This window comes from Benincasa hispida, chromosome 1, assembly GCF_009727055.1.
Source record: "Benincasa hispida cultivar B227 chromosome 1, ASM972705v1, whole genome shotgun sequence".
In the NCBI taxonomy this organism is placed as follows: Eukaryota; Viridiplantae; Streptophyta; class Magnoliopsida; order Cucurbitales; family Cucurbitaceae; genus Benincasa; species Benincasa hispida.
The window spans coordinates 33,038,861-33,057,092 of NC_052349.1; the positions used below are offsets into that span (position 1 = coordinate 33,038,861).

An 18,232-nucleotide genomic window follows, 5' to 3' on the forward strand; every position below is an offset into this window, starting at 1 on the left:
TATTCTCTTTCTCACTATAACAAACAACATAATTCATTTAAAATCTGTTATGATTTGAAATTTCTTAAAATCATGATGTTCAAATAGACGTTGATAAAAAAAAATCAAATAAATAAAACATATTTCTTTGAATCTATGACCTCTCGATGGAGGACATTTTATAACCATTTGAGTTATACTCAAAATTAAAAAAAAAAAATCACATTGCTATTTATTATAATATAATATTCTTTTAACATTCTCAAATGCAATTTATTTATTTGTTTTCCTTCATGGAATCAAATGCAAATTTGGTTACAATTATCAAAAAAAAAAAAAAAAAAAAAAATCTCTACTTGTACATGTCCATGTATGGAAATTTCAAGAAACCCAAAACAGTTTGAAAACTATTAAGGGAAAAAAAAAATCAAAGTTGTATTTATTAGAGTAGAAAATAGTTTATTTAAAAGTATAATAATTGACAATATGGATTTGTTTGGAATAATATTAATGTGGCTCTGTGGAGTGTTATATAAATTGCCACCTTTTCCCTTTCTCCTTCCACAATCCACAGCAAAGAATCTTTCTTTTTTTGAGTGGGAAAATCTGCCTCTCTCCTTTTTTTTTTCTTGGTTTTTTTTTAGCTGCTTTTCTTCAAAGCAATTGAAGAATCAATTCCTCTCTCTCCCTCTCTTTCCCTTATGATTCTTCTTCTTTTAAGCTCTCATAAGCTGCAAGATAATCACATCCTACAATAAACAATTTGATTTCAAAAATAAATAAAAATAAAAATAATTCTACTAGAATTTCTCTCTTCTTCCAAAATTTGTTTTGACTACATTCTTCTTGAAAGTTTGCATCTTGCAACATACCCAGATGCTCCTTTTTCTTATTTTTTTTTTAATCTATCTGTTATGAGTGCACATATCCAAAAGCTTCTTTCTTCCTTCAACAATCTCATCAAAGAAATCATCAAGTTGTCCAATAATGGCATCCACTCCAATTCTTAATGACCCAAACCAGCCATTCAATCTCTCAACTTTCTCTTCTGTTTCAACTTCTTCATCTTCTTCCAAACCCTTCTCAAGCTCCACTTTCAGGCCTTCCATGGCTGCCTTGGCTTCTCTGAATTCAAACAGCAAGATCCCCACTGGTTGCCCATCTACTCTGTCTATTTCATTTGCCACTCTCTGTTTTAATCTCTCCATTGAAGCTACAAAGCTTGAGCTGAACATGGTTCTTTGATGGTGCTGATCATTTTCATTTTCAGTCCCATTACTTCCATGGAAACTTGATTCTGGCCAACAATACACAAGAGAACACAGAAGAATCATTAGAAGTAATGAGCTGATGCTCTTCACTGCATGAAGAACACCTCTGAATCCATTAAAAGCATTCAGCTTTGATGTTGATCCCATTCCGGTTGACGCGCCGTCACTGCTACCGTTGAAACAGAGCAGTGATAATGGCTGGATCCTTGTGTTCATCAAGCTTCTATTTTCTTCTTCCAACCCATAAACATTCCTCTCGAAATCAGTAATTGCACGAAGAACCTGCAAAACCCCCCAATGAAAACACTCAAAACAGAGAAAAACAGAGCAGAAAACAGAGTACAAAACAGAGCAAAACAGAACGGAGGAAGACAGAGCAATACACAATAAAAAGAACAGAACTTTCAAGGCAAACAGAACCCGAATCATATTCAAATTCAAACATAAACACACCCGTCGAGACGCTCGAGGATTGAAACGAATAAAGTGAGGATCCTGCAAAGAAGAAGCTATGGCAGAAGCTTCAACATGGAAAAGCTCCATCCTTGAGATAGCAGATTTAAGGACTTGACAAGCTTCCCAAAGGCGTGAACTTTCATCCATATACTCGTCGAGCCACTTACCGCCGACGGGGAGGTGGAGGCGCTGGCCGAGCTGGATGAGGTGAGAGTGAAGAGTTCTAAGAAGAGAAAGAACCTTCTGAAGAAAGTGAAGGGACATGAAGTCGGAGGAGACGAAGGCGTGATGGAGGTCATCGAGCTCGTGGGATAGGAACTGGTAGAAGCCATTGAGGGAGGTGGCTGTAGATGAAGAAGTAGCCATTTGGGAGCAATGGCTATGTTGTTTTGTTGGGGGAAGAAGGAGAGGGGAAAAGAAGAGAGTTTTTATATATATGTGATGGAGGGAGAGATTAAGAAGAGAAGAAATAAGAATAATATGAAAGGATTGGTTTGTTGGGTGCAATCATGTGTGTTTCCTATTCAGTGGAGGAGATCATTGGACTCTGCTGTTATAACAATGCATTTCAAGAGAGAGAGAGAAACAGAAACAGACTCATCAATTTGTATTGCCAAATTATAATGGATGCCATCCATAAACGCTTGCCCTCTTTACAATTTTTTTTCTTAACCCCAAATTACAGCTTTAATGCCTATTTTATTTCTCCATCTTAATACGTAATACATCTAATCAGCCCCATTATTAAACCTTCATTTGTTTCTACCAAAATGCTGCTTAGTCATACCTTCCATCCATAATGACCACCTATCTCCTATGCTTTCCTTTATATTTTTGTCCTTTTTTCCAAGATGTTTTATCATGTAACAAATATATTTTTTATTTAAACTAAATTTGACATTTGTATTCTGCTTAAATACTACAATGCAAACGAAAATGAACATTAAACACATTAAATTTTGACCAAAGCGAGCATCGCTCAACTGACAACCTAATGTGTTAGTGACCAAAAGATCTGTTGTTCGAACAAAAAAACTACCTACATTCATTTTTGGTGGATGTGTTACAGTTCTATACAATAGATATAATTCTTTTAAGTTAAACTTTACTATTGCTCATCCTAAGTTGTGGATTCATTGCTAAAACAAGCATAACATAAGTGAGGTGATTAATTATTTTACAATTCATCTGCTATGGACTTAATAAAACGCACGATGACATATCATTTAAATTTTTCTATACACATTAGAATGTTGGATTTTTTGGAATTTAGGGATAAAAAAATCCAAATCAAAATCTTGTAGATCAAGAGAGTATTAATGTTTAGAAGATAAGTTTGAATTACTGGAATGAAAAATTTGGTTTGGGATTAACATTTTTTTTTAAAAAAAAATAATAAATAGATGAAAATTTTGATGGTTTCCCTTCAAAGTAATGTAAACTTGAAATCCAAATGGATTGATATAATTTGCACAGAGCCTATAATTAGAATCATTACCTGAAACTGAAAGGAGGGGTATGGTCAGAATTTGCAAAAGCTAATTGAATTTAACAAAGTTTATTTTTTTAAATCACTTTTTATTATTTTTTTAATTTAATTATATTTCATGTTGGATTATGTTTCTTCTGAGCAGTAAAAGTTTGACCACTTTGACTCAGATGCTTTCTCATTTTTCTATATTGATATGGCAATGCTATGGCTATGGCTATGGCAGCCTTTTTTTTTTTTTTTCCTTCTTCTTTTTAGAGGGAAGAAAAAACTTGAGAAATAAAAAAAATAAAAAAAACAGAGATGGAAAATAGATTTGGTATTAATTATAAAATATTAGGCTTTTTTTTATTTTTATTTTTTTTTCCTGGTTTAGGCCCAACATTCTGTTTTAGGGTTTGAAATTGAGATTCTTTGTTTTGTTTATAAAGGAAGAATCATATCATGAGGCCCATGTCTATGCAATGCACAACATATATAGCCTTTTTTCTTTTCTTTTCTTTTCCCTCTCTACCTAAACCATTTATTGACTTGGACCACTCTACTCACTCTCCTATATTATGTTATAAATGAAAAAAAAATATTAAAATTATTTTTAAACATAACAAAATGTCACTGTCTTATCGATAATAGATAATGATAGACACTGATTGGTCAGACTGACACTAGTAGATCATATCAGTATCTACGAGCATCTATCACTAATAGTTAATGAAAATTTACTATATTTGTAAATAAATTAACTCATTTTCCTATATTTAAAAACAATTCTTTATACTATTATTATTATTTCATCCTTATTAACGTATAATATTCCACCAATAACAGATTTTGTGATATACACTTGGTATATTTATTTTTCATCATAATCATATTGTTTGCAAATAAGTACTTAGTGTATATATACCAAAAAGATGAATATATATATACCTCATGTTACTAAATATATTTGTAGATTTAGAAAAATTTAAACATGGTACGAAACAACTATAGCACCTCCCATTGTCATATGTCCCTGCATTTGAAAAACTTAGCCACTACCTCAAATTAAAATATTTAAAATTGTATACCAAAAAAATTAAAATGATAACAAGTAAAAAAAATTACGTGTTGATAATAAATAAAGAATTAAAATACAATGAATGCAATAAATAAATAAATAAATAATAATGTACAAACAATTAAGGGAAAATGAGAAAATTAAATGGAAGATGTGGAAAATTGCCTTAAATGAACAGTTCGTATTAGGAAACAAATATATCAAAATCACATAATAAATGTGGAGTGATGTAAATTTGTAAGAAAAACAAGCCACCAAATCAGCTTAAATTCTAATAAAGATTGACATTTGTGAACTATATAGGGGTGTGAGGAACCGTAATGAATTGGTAAACCTAACTGGACTAGATTCGGTCTAATTTATTATATAAATCAATCCAAACCGAATCGAGTCGGTCGGTTCGGTTTTACTTAAACCGATTGAAACTCTAATTTACTTTACAATACACGCCTAACGCCTCCTTCCATCTTTATTTCCTCTCTTGCACGTCTTTTTCCTTTCCTCCCTCCCATGTCTCTCTTTTTTTTTTTTTCCCCACAACACTTGATTCATGAAGGAAAGTCTGAGAAGAATGAAGAAGACATTTTTGGAGAGGTGGATGGCTTCAATCCACCAAGGTTTGCTAAAAAAACGGATGACCGACCCGATCCGATCCATGGAAGTCGAGTCAAGCCGGTTTGTTCACCATTTTGCTGTCGGGGTGGGTTTGCCCAAAAAATGACATGACCTGATCCATTTTTACCCTCAGTGAACTATATGTAAAAATAAGCTATCTAGCACACAAAGAGGGTTACAGCTGAAAATTTTAATATAAATTTGGCATATGTGAAATGTATATGTGAAAATAAGTTGTCTTAGTTCAAATTCTATAAATAGAGATAGATCAAATATACAAGATGGTATTGGTTACTCGATTGATTTGCAATTTGGTTTTTAATGCCTTAAAATTTCATTTGTTGTGTTAAAACATCTCATTACTTTTAAAAAAACTTGTTAGCAAGAAAATATATTATTAAAATATTATTTTATTAACATATTTAATGTGCGATAATTTGTTATTCGAATTATTTTGACACATATAATTCAACTTGTTCAATAAAATTCAAATTGCCAAATATTAAGATTCATTATTTTTCAAATGACACATTCAAATGTGTTAGTAATGATTTATTGATAAATGTGCTTTATGCCAATGATGCTTTGTAAAATGAATTTCGACACACAATATATTACACAAATAATTTGCAATCGTGTACACAATCTAGCAACAAGTAACAAGTAAATTATCAAATCCTCGAGGACTTGATAAGATTTGCTTCAAATTGAAGTTGAGTTTTATTTTTATTTTTTTTAAATAATATACAAATAGAAATAGAATTAGTAGGCGCATGCAACAACATATCTCAACTAGGTTGACACATTTGTAGCACACCCTCATCATAACTCGAATCCAAAGAGATGCATTCATACAAAAAAGAGGATTCAGTACAGATAGAGCTGAAGATGAACTTGAATACAACCAAAAGAGATAAGAATAGAAAGGAAAGACTAGAGAAAAGCCTTCCAATTAAGGGTATAGCAGATGCATCATAATTGTTAAAGAATGAAGATTTTTTATACTACAGATTCGCTACAGGAATTGTTTCATCCCACAATTTGGTATGAATCTTCTCAGTACTTTGGAAGATTCGTTTATTGCGTTTGTTAATTGAAGCTGAGTTTTAGTGAATTCAATTTGATAACCATCAAAATATTTGTTATCATTAGTTATAATACATCAATACTTAAGTTGATTAAACAGTAATGAGCAAGAAAAACAAGAAATAAACAAGGAAGAAAAAGAATGCTTGTATTAGTTTGGGAAGATTAGGCTCAAATTAGGGTTCAATGTATTTTTCTGAATTCAAATGCTGATGCAAAAACTAACGCAATCTCAATCCATGCAACCATTTCTCAACAATCTTCTCAATAACTATTTCGTTTTTTATTTTTTTTAGAATTAAGCTTATTTTCTCGTTATTTCTTACCATGATTTATATCTTTTTTAATTACAATACTTGAATTCTTAGTCAAATTTCAATAAATAAAAATAAATTTTTAAAAGCTATTTTTCAATTTCCAAATTTAGGCTTGGTTTTTTAAACCATTAGTAAAATGTAGATAACAAATGAAAAAATTGGAGGTGAAAGTAGTGTATATATGATGATACATATTCCTTTTGTGTATAAGAATAACTATAACAATTATTCTTACATTTAATGATTCTTACTTTGAATTAAAACTATACGATGTCATATATATATATATATATATATATGATACATATTCCTTTTGTGTATGAGAATAATTATAACGGCAAATATGTGATGACATTGAAATAAAAATTGTTGCATTATATTAAAATATCAAAATGTTAACATATTTATTTGATAACTTAATTATGAGTACAATTTTTATTTTAGTGCAACATAGAATAATCTTTATGGAAGTAATGATGATATGAAAGCATTAAAATAAAAATTCTTACATTATTTCTATTATTGTTGTTGACAAAAATAAACAAGAAATAATATGATAAGCTCTTAAAAGAGAATCTACCCATCTACCCATGGTAGGTGATCTTTCAGACAAATTGATATCAGTCGATGTCTATAGGCATCTATAGTAAGTTCGTGCATGGTGGAATTGAAATTGTGATTAACAAAAGAAAAACCTTGGATTGCATCTCTATAATGCAAATCAAGCAAAGAGTCTATGAAATACTAAATGTCTAAATCTCATTACCATTACTTGATGATTTATTCATAAGCAATTAAATTTTATATTATCTAACTTTTAAATGTTATAGTAATTAAAATTTTTAAAAAAACATATATATTATTTATTTATTAGATGCTAAAAAAAACCAATAGATTTTTAAACTTTTAATTAATTAAAACAATACGATTTCATGTACATTGCTTATGTGTTTTTATTAGTTGTTAGAAATTGAGAGGAAATAGATTTAATTTTCAAAAATAAAAAAAATAAAAAACAAAATGGTTATCAAACGGAGTCTTAACTACCTAATAACTCTAAAGGAATTAATGTGAGTTTAAGCAATCGTTCCCTTTTTTTTAAAAAAAAAAAATCGAAAAAAACAATGCATGGAAACGGTTGGCGAAACGAAAAATAATGTATTAGCAATAAACCCAAATTTAAAAAAAAAATACGTTTTGAGCTCCAACATTTAATCTCAGATCAAAACAATATACCTAATCTTATCTAAAGAGTATTTAGTTCATACTACTAGCTGCAAAATAAAGAAAACTAAATGAACAAAATCATAAAAGAGAATAAATTACAATAGAATAAAGTTTGGAGAATGAAAGAAGAAAAGAAGATGAGAAAATGCTGAAAATTGAGGGTTGCAGAGCTTTTCCTTCTAGCTTCTCTCCGAAAAGTCTCTCCAAAGACATCAATATGGCTGCCCAAATCTAGTTTGAAAGTGTTTCGAAAACTATACCAAATATTTCGATTTTTTTTTTTCTAAAATGATTTATTTTGAAAATTAAATATTTGAAAAGTTAAACTAAACCATTAAAATTGTTAATTACCAAAATTTCATAACCAAAAGCATAACACATGAAAATAAAACATTCATCGGTGGAATCAGAATAAGTACTGCACAAAAAAGTTCCAGAATAACGAATATAATTCTAAAATGAAAGTAGTCAACAACTTTTTTGGGAACGACGAGAATTTTTAATACATCCATATTTGTAAGTTTAAAGATTAATATCCTCCTTTCTCCCTCTCGATGTATACGTTTTATTTCCACTACATGTAGGTTGGGAGGATCTGAAACTCATTTCTTAGTTGGTGATTATACCTTTATGCACCATCAATTAAAATTTGAACCTTGAATCTCGAAAAAGAATAAATAATAGCCTTTTATCTACTTAAAAATATGCTTTAGATAAATCCCTCTATATCTAAGAATATTGTGTATTTTTCCCAAGAATAGAAAATGTACATTTATTCTCTCCCCTTCTTTCTACTATATCCACGTACGCTGCCATAAACTTATTTCATAGTTGGGGTGAAGGTTAGGTTTATCATTTATTGGAAATTTATTGAGTAGAAAGAAAGAAAGAAACAAACAAACAAAAACATTGAAGTTAATTCGAGTATGTTTGATGGATGATTGAGTTGGATTAAATTCATGATGGAAAAAACAAAAACAAAACAAAACCTTAACTTCATCATTTTGGACCAATTCAAATCAACCCGACTCAAATATTTTATGATTGAGTTGGATTGAATTCATCCATTCTAGAAATGATCCAACAAATTGTATAACCAATAAAGTTAATCTGAATATGCTCAATAGATGAGACACTTATACCTTTTTTATATGTTAGTATTCAGACAAATTTAAGCGTACCTTGACTAATTTCGTGTCACTTGTCTTAGATAATAATTATCATCTCAAAGGTTGATAGTTCGATCCTACACTTACGTTGAATTATTATTATTATTATTTTTAAAAATGATGAAGACCCTTATTATACACAGCACCTCTCTAATCTGCATGTAAATATGTGCTCCTAATGACATTACTATTAGTCCCACACAGACCATTCAAAGTTAGTGATCAAGCAGATATAATATATAATTTATATATTATTATATAATTATATATATATTATATATATAATTTTTTTTTCTTCAGCTATTTTCATTAAAAAAATAATAATAAAATACAAAAGGATGATTGGTTAAAGCAGATTTGCTTAGCAACCTTTCCCCCCTCTCCTAATTTTTTAGGGGAAAATATCCCTTGGTTATCTAATAGCTATTTATTTTCATAGCCTCAGATTACAGGGATTTATCATCTGCAACTATGAAAAAAAAAGTTTATCATTATCCCTTATCAGATCAATAGAATCAATTTCAGAGCCTTCTTCATTTGTTAAAACAGAATTTCTTGCATCAAATCCGAACTTTTCACCTGTTAAGATTGCCAAAAGTGGAGTCAGGAACATATTAAACTGATTCTGAAACAAAGATGAAAAATGTTATTAGCTAATTTTCTTGATGTTTATTGTTTGGTTATATAGTCAAAAGTGTTTATTCTAGAAGTACTGTTTCAGTCAATAAGCAGATTTTGAACTCACTGAAAGTAATGAAATTTCCATTAGAAGAGTGTTACCTGCAAGTTTTTTGAGCTCCTCCATTGAATGTGGCAATCTGATCAGTTTTCCAGGCTCATCACAAGAAGCCTGTTTTCTGGCTACTGGATGGCCTTTGTATATGTTCACTCTAGCAAAATCTAATTCCATGGAGTGTTTCCAGTTGAAACTTTGATCCTTTTCTTCAATCAACGTCGGCACCTCTTTCTCCGGCGAACCTTCTATGGTGATCTTGTGGCTCAGCTCCCTTTCCTGCAATAGTTTATTTGATGATTTAACGACGGATTTTTCTCGAGCAACTACTTCGAGTCGCTGCTTCTCAAAGAAACTGATTGGGAGGGCTTAAAGATTTGGTTTTGGAAATTGTTTTCATTCTTGAGATTGAAACAAAAGGAAAAATTTAGAGTTACTATACAATTAAATTGACATTTTTAACCATTTGATCTTTCAGGAAGAACAGATGCATCTGTTCTAGAAAAACAAGCTTGAGGTAAAATGAGGAGAGACAATTTTTTGAAAACATTTAACCGGACACATGTTCACAAAACTTTTGTTTTCTCAGTAATAGATTACTGAGAACAGCTTCCAAACAATCCCCGAGCTTCAACAAGATCCAAGCATACACTACAAAATCCAGTTCTCTTGTTTCATTTTCGGGGACTTATACTTGAAAATCCAGATCTAGTGAGAAAGGGAGATGAAATTATATACGAACCTGAAGGAAGTTCTTGACAATGACCATACTGTCTTCTTGTTTGAAATGCATAGCTTCTTGTAGTACACTTGTTTTCAGCTTCAAGAGCTGTGAAAGAGTTCTGGTTCTGTATGTAAAATTTTGGTTTTTGCAACAAAGTGCTCCTACTTCCCCAAACATACTGCCACAATGTAACGTCCCAACAGTCCGTTCCACATCCATCTCGCAGTCAATAATTTCAATTTCCCCAGACACAATGATGTAAATTTCATCAGGAGTGTCATTTTGTATTATCACGTCCTCCTTAGGCGGTATATACTCGGCTTTCATCTTTGCTACCTGTCCCATTTTATGGCATAGTTAGTTAAAGTTCTAGGTCAGTTACTCAAAACTTTGTTTGCAAAGCCAAAGAACTGATATGCGCACCAGGACCACGAGTGTTTCCTTTGAGACACCCTTGAAGAGATAGACTTTCTCCACGGTTGGCAAAAACAATTGTTGACAGATGCTTTTGCAAATTGACTTCGGAAGCTGTTCAATCAGATGTTGTTGGTTTAGGCTCTCAGCCTTGAATCTCAAGCACATGTATGCCAATATGTGTTCCTTCAACCTCGAAGGCAGGCGATTTCGGTTAACAAAATTTGATGCCATTTCGATGCTGTTTCTCTGCAGAAAGTGATAAAATCAACCAAATATGCGATGCCAATTCAAGTAATGGTAAAGTTAAAACAATGGTAATCATATTTAGAAACCAATATAAAGAGGAACTGATACGAATGCTTACAAATTCCATTGTACGGCGAGTTCCTTCAACAACTAAGTTTGTCATGTTACCGATCAAGTAAGCAGTTAGCCCGAGATTGAAGAGCATGTAGAAAATGATAAAGATCATCTCCACGGTGTTCACAGCATGAAGATCACCATAACCAACGGTGGTCATTGTGGTGATAGACCAATACATGGCTGAAGTATATCTCACTCCAAGGCTAATCTCTTTGAAATTTGGAAATAAGGTTGCGATCCAGGTTTTCCCTTCATGTGGATATCGATCAGCCAACAAGTAGTAGAGGCATCCAGCACAATGGACATATAATAAAGTGACCTACAAAGTACAAACAGAACAAATGAGTCCTATATTCATCAACTTGTAACCAACGTTTCAGGCAGTTTCGGTTATCAGTTTGAACAGATTCTTTATTATACTTACAGATAGGAGCCTAGCACAACGAACCCAAAAGTAGCTGAATCTAATGTCCTTCTCAAGCCTGCAAAACGAAAGCAAACATTAATGAGGCTCGAGCTTTTGGAATAAGTGACTAATGAGTTAACATGACCTGAAAACAAACCTGGTAAAAAATTGCTTGACACGTCGCAATCGCCAAAATCTGAGCAATCCTAGGAGGGCGAAAGGGAGACAAAGATCATATTTGCCTGTGGACAGATAGGCCAGTGTCTCAAATGGGATTGTTGATGCCACATCCATCAAGAACCATGTTGACAAGTACCTGTGGAAACCCATTTTAACATTAGTTATAGAGTTTTAGGCTAAAATCCCATCACAAATATGTGAAAACCCTTGACATTTTCAGAAGATTACAGACAGCAAGTGGTGTTGGCCCTGTCCAAATCATGGGCAAAGTGTAAAGCACTAAAGTGGTAATAGTAATTTCCATAGTACATACATCACATCATTTTGACAAATGAAAGCATTGTTTAAAACTGTCATTGGATGAACTTCTAAGATTAAAACTACATGTTAAAAGGCATAACAAGGTTGGCAGATACTTCAAATAAGGTTTTCAATTGAAAACAAAGTAAAATTAACAAGCTAGCACAACCACAACAATATAATTACCATTTAACAATACTCTTTAAAGTAGATTCTCATTCATTCTTATGTGCTTCAACTTCAAGAAGATTGAAATTATTATGGAATCAACAAATAAAGAAAACAAAAAGGGTAAAGCAATAGAGAAAATCGACACACAAATTTACATAGCTCACTAACAGTATATTCACTACGTCCATGATGAGAGTGGAGAGTAATTTTATTAGAGAGAAAATTCAAAATATAGATAAGTTGCACCTCTAGAGTTTATATAACGCACTTCTTTAAATCCTAGAATAAAAAACGTAAATATGAAAAATATGAATTCAACTTAGGTCCAAGGCGTTGCCTTGAACCCAGGGCGCTTTGCCCCTAAACCCCAACTCACTGACCTAGTACTTGATCGTTTGAAGTACCATATATTAGATTCAAGGTATCTGACAGAAAAGTACTCTCCATACACATTTACCACAACAACAGACTGATACATATCTCTTAAACTTACTCGTACAAGAACTTCCAAAATATCCAATGAAACGGACATCCAATTTCAAAGCAAACTCATCATAATCTACACTCAGAAGATGGAATTGTTCCATACCCACCACAAATATTCGTACTAAAAACAAAATTTAGAAAACCCCATCATGAAAAAAGGGGAAATGGGAGTGTGGGAATGGAGAATTCTAACCTGATAGCTATCTTCTTAGAATCACGAACGAGAAGCTGAGTGTGATGATCAATGTAAGCAACGAAGAAGGTGAAGAAGATATCAATGGCGAAGAAGAGATCGACAACATTGTCTACAATTAATAATTGGCGCTTGGAAATTGCGTCCACAAACGCCACTTCCAATGGGTAAACCCACACCGAGTAAGCAACCAAAACCACCATGAACGACTGCCACCACCTGCAAATTCGCCTCCCATTATCATACTTCTTAAATTTTGTAATTAATCTCCTAATTTCTATAGTTTATAATGCAGACAAATTTCTATAGCTTAAAATGCTACCGTTAAGTGGCAACGAGAGAATGAGCTTAACTTGCATTTCTATTTGTATGTATTGAATATTCTATCCTCAATTTGTATTAAAAAATATTAATATTAAGTGTGTATTTCTTAGAGTTATTTTACAGCAGTTAAAATCACTTTAAAATTATTTTTAATCTCGTAATTTACGTGTTTAAATATAATTTTCATATCATTAAAATTGATTTTAGATGAGTAATTTTTAAAATATAAAAAATGATATTAAAAATATCTCAAATATTAACTAAGTCAAAATGACATAGCTTTATAAATTAGAAGTTTTTTTTTTTGAGTTTCGAGAATATTATACCAATTTCAACTTATATTATAGGAAAAATAATATAAATACAAGACCTTTATAAAAAAAAAAATTATATAAATTTATAAACCTTCCCAACAAACCTATAGTTTTCAAACCGATTTTTTTCACTCGAAAGAACAAAATAGATTAACTGATTTTTCTTCTTTTATCATTATTTTTCTTTTAAACATTCTTGTTTTAATTTTTTTTCCTACGTTTATTTGTTGAAGGAAAATGAAGTGGGTTTGATTTGACGGATCAAACCGTGAGGTAAAAGTTGATTGATTTGAGAGAAAAATTGGAAATTTCAATTACACACATTTTTTTAAGTCGATTTCGATTCAGTACTTAGTTTCAAAATATGAAATTTGAGTTTGATATTTAAATTTCAAAATTTACATTTTTAAAATGAATTTTTCAGTAAATATTTATCATAATTATTTAGTATTAATATCTATTATTTCATTTAAAATAATTATGAAATAAAATTTTAAATTTAATTTTAATATTGATGAAAAATAATGAAATCTAATTAATTATAATTTTTTAAATTAATTAATATATATTACTACTAAATACGAAAAGTGCTCATTTAGTGAAATTTGAGGTTAGAAGTGTAAAACTTAAAATTTAGGGACCAAATTGAAACAAAACTCAAATCTCACGAATAAAATTATAACATTTTGAAACATATGAATTAAATTGAAACGAAATCAGAATTTAAGGATTAAAATGTTAATATTTTGAAATCTATAGACCGTCTAGAAACTAAAAGTTCAAAAAAGCTACCTTTTTTTTTGTTTTTTATGGCAGTCGCTTTATAATAAAGATGTTTTTTTTCCAGCATGAAATAATTCGTCTGCCATAAAGTATAATCTATATCTACTTTATTTTTCTCCATATATATATATACTCTCTTTAAAGGATTTTTTTATAGTTAAAAAGTAAAATTTTTTTAAATGACGACTGAAAAATATTTACAAATATAGTAAAATATTATAGTCTATCTACAATAGACCATGATAGACTACTATTTATGTCTACTAAGCATAGCTGATAGTCTATCGCAGTCTATTACAAATAGACGATGAAATTTTGTTATATTTATAAATATTTTGATTCATTTCTCTATATTTAAAATAATCCTAATTTTTTATTTTTTTAAGTGGTGGTTCAAATTCACCTAAAATAAAACTGAATGATAAGTCTACTTCGAAATTGAAAGATCAAGTCTCCATATTTATATTTATTTTACTAAAAAAAAATCAAATCCTTCCCACTATGAAAAATAAATTGTGTTTTTAAATTTTGTATTCAATTAATATTTAGGCATTAAATATATATACTTTTTTTTTAATACGAGAAAAGATAAAAAGTTTTAAATCAAATATAATTTTATATGTGCACAAAGTAGATAGATAAGAACTTTTAGTTGGGGGATCATTTTCTAAGGTGATGGACTCAATTTGGTATATTTGTATTAGAATTTAGAGAAAAAAAAAACAAGATAAATAAATTTAAAAAAAGAAAAAGAAAAATAAAAAGGAGAATGATACTTTCTCCTTTTAAAAAGACAATCTTTTTTCACCCATTCACTTAATGATAATTATAATTTTCTCCAAAAAAAAAAAAATATAATAATAATAATACACTATTCACATTATTGTTTTATGTAAGAATAAGGACCAATGTTGTTTTTCTTCTTCTTTCTTTTGTTCCTTTTTCTATGGATAAGGATTATCTTTCTTTTTCCTTCTTACACTATTTTCATTTACCTTTTTGTTTTTTTTCTGGTTTAAATCCACTTTTGTCTCCCTAATTTTTTTTTTTATTTTAGTTAATTTTGATCTCTATATTATTAAAATGTTCATTTTTGTCCTTATACTTTGATTTTTGGCTCATTTTGATGCCTATATTTTCAACTTTGATTCATTTTAATCTTTGGACTTTAAAAAAATGACCATTTTGATCTCTTAAAAATGGAGTAAAAATGAAAATCATAATGATCATCTTTTGAAAAGGATCAAAAAGAACATTTTAAAAGTACATAGACCAAAATGAACCAAAATTAAAACTATATGGACCAAAATGAACCAAAATAAAAAATATAAAGACCAAAGTAATATTTAAATCTTTCACGTTTCTAGACGCATGTGCATTCACTTCTCTTTTTTACTAGTGGTAAATAATATCAATTAATAATAATCTTTTACCATCTTAAATTCATTTTTAGATGAATTTTAAGAAACATTATCATATGATTTTTCCTATTGTATGATTCATTTTCTCTCATTTTCATTATCATTAAATGTGAATGAAGATTTAGTGGTCTAAAATTAAAAAGAAAATAATGGTAAAATTTATTGACACATTCATTCATTTATTTTGTAGAATTTCTCCACCCCATAAATTTGCATTGAATGAGACAATTATTTAATAATGATAATAATAATATATATATATTTTTTATTTTATGAAATAGAGACAATTAATTATGAAACATTGTGGAAAAACCTTCTGTAAATGGAAAAGAATCTTTTTGGTACCACCGAAAGCCTACTGTTGTGTCGGTAGTTGTCAAATAGTATATTTATTTTATTAAAAAAATGGAGAGAAATATAAATATTAAATTATATTCAATAAAATTTTAATTCTATATTCATTATTTTTTTTTTCTATTTATCTATTATTATTGCTTAGATCTCCCTTCTAAATCTTAGTGCATTTAACTAATAGATCATACATAGTAAATATAAAATCTAAATAATATTTAATTGGACTAAATTTTAGAATGTGTGAAAGTAAAAAACATAGTTGAATGATAGTAGACATGTTACTCATTTCTTTAAAATCGAAGGTTTAATTATCTATATTTTCTCTTTAAAGATATATAAAGAAAAAAATTTGGGCACAGTCAAGTTGCATCCATCTATTGTGTAGTCACAACTGCACCAAAATTGACACATGACACTTAAGTTTTTGGTTGTTTTTAAATATAAGATAAAGAACTAAAATTACAAGTATAGCAAAATTTCACTGTCTATTTGCGATAGACTGCGATAGACTACTATCAGTGTCTATCTATGTCATGATAGATACATATAGTAGTCTATTGTAGACAGACGGTGAAATTTTGTTAATATTTATAAATATTTTTAACAGTTTTGTTATTTAAAATAATTTCTTTTTTAAGTTTTTTTTTAAAAAAAAATATTAATTTTTTTTATGTACAGAAAAAGGGGAGAATGGGGAGTTAAGTATTGCTCATATATAAAATAGATCTCCACTTTATATATATAGATCTGCACTTGTAATTAAAAAAAGAAAAAACAAAGACGTAATATTAAAAGCATTAAAAAAAATCACAATCTTCTCATAGAATAAATATATATTTTGTCAGTTTGATCCAAATTATATATAATATATTGTCATTATTGCTTGGAAAATTGATCACGTACTATATAATTTGAAAAAAAACATTTAATTGCTTTCATAAGAAAGAGAGAAGAAGTTAGTACCAATTAGCCTAGCTAGAACAGAATTGTTCTCGAATTTAAGCCACTTGTCTTAAAACTAGATCCATGCACTCCATTCAAATTACCACAAGTCAAAGGTAATATGTCAAATAAAAATTTCCTTAAAATATTCTACATAAATTTAGTGAGTGTAAGCCTTAAAAAAAAATAAAATAAATAAGTAAATAAATATTAAACTTTTAACTCGGAAAAGATATTATGGATCTTATCCCTCATTTAAAATATGCTAAAATCAACCTAGTTCAACTAATGTCAATATGTGCTAAGAAGCTTATAGTTCGAACTTCTAAAAAAACGTGATGTAGTATTCTAAAAAGTTAAAATGAACTCTTAGAAATAATAAGAGTAAATAATAAAAATTGATTTACAAATGTACTCATCTTTCTACCAAAAAAAAAAAATTATAAGAGTTTATGAGTGGTTAACCGGTGGACAAAATTAAGAAAAAAGTGTTTTTAAAAAAAGCACTTTTGTTTGAAGTACTTTATTGAGAGAGAGTGAGAGAGAGGAGGTAAGCTTGGTAAGTAAGTGGGAACTTGTGTTGAATGTGTACCTGTATCTTGAGCTCATGGGAGAGATGATCCAACTATTGGACTTAACCTTATTGCCATCAGTAAAGCTTGAAACTCCCAAAGGTGGAAGTATAACCTTTGAAAGCTCTCTAAGGCTCAATGACGACGGCATATCGCTATCGCTATCGTTCTCATCATCGTTTTCGCTTCTTTGTTTTTGATCTTCCTTTTTGTTCTTCTCCTCGTCATTTGTCGCGGCTGCCCCGAGCCGGCGGGGGAGATTCATCTCCATGATGTTAATTTAAATCGAGAGAGAGAAGAAAAAAAATGGGAAATGAGTTTTTTAAGGAGAAGAATATAATGAAAATGGTGATGGGGTATATATGAAGAAATGAAAGGGAGAGAGGTGAAAGTGAAACGATGGTATTATTGTGGGAGGATGGGGAAAGTTGGGTTGGTGGTCCTTTCAAAATGTTTAGGGATTTTTTTTGGGTAATTTGGGTTATTTTTGTATGATTGGGGTATTTGTATATGTAGAGGAGATTTGATTTAGAGTAAGAGAGATTGTTATTAATAATGGGGTTGTATTGATTTGTATGAAATTAAGGGAAGCTTCTTTGATATTGGTGGTTTGTTGGACTTTGATTTGTATTATATAATATGAAATTGAATGATTTTGACCCCTTTTTCCTATGAATATCAAAGGCTGAAAAGACCAATGGAGTGGGGTGGCGTGGAGGCTTCCAAGTTCCAATCAATCAATCAAACCCCATCTCTCACCCTCTCAAATTTGAAACAATAAAAATAAAATTAAAAATTCTATTTTTCCTACTTAAATTACAAATTTAGTTTTTATACTTTTAAAATTATATATATATATATACATATAGTTGTAGTAATG

General features: G+C 29.8%; 2 protein-coding genes across 2 annotated transcripts; both read right to left on the reverse strand.

Annotated features, from left to right (window-relative positions):
* Positions 1-389: 389 nt before the first annotated feature.
* On the reverse strand, positions 390-2,569 carry LOC120070841. The gene is made up of 2 exons (XM_039022731.1): positions 1,704-2,569; positions 390-1,532 (listed from the first exon to the last, which is right to left on the reverse strand). The coding sequence occupies exons 1-2, from the start codon at positions 2,070-2,072 to the stop codon at positions 885-887; spliced, it is 1,017 nt and encodes a 338-aa protein (XP_038878659.1). The 5' UTR covers positions 2,073-2,569; the 3' UTR covers positions 390-884.
* A 6,376-nt stretch (positions 2,570-8,945) lies between these two features.
* Positions 8,946-17,826, reverse strand: LOC120090350 (potassium channel AKT2/3). The gene is made up of 9 exons (XM_039047949.1): positions 17,373-17,826; positions 12,643-12,861; positions 11,470-11,628; positions 11,331-11,388; positions 10,908-11,225; positions 10,550-10,789; positions 10,145-10,462; positions 9,450-9,681; positions 8,946-9,248 (listed from the first exon to the last, which is right to left on the reverse strand). The coding sequence occupies exons 1-9, from the start codon at positions 17,621-17,623 to the stop codon at positions 9,139-9,141; spliced, it is 1,905 nt and encodes a 634-aa protein (XP_038903877.1). The 5' UTR covers positions 17,624-17,826; the 3' UTR covers positions 8,946-9,138.
* Between the last annotated feature and the right edge of the window lie 406 nt (positions 17,827-18,232).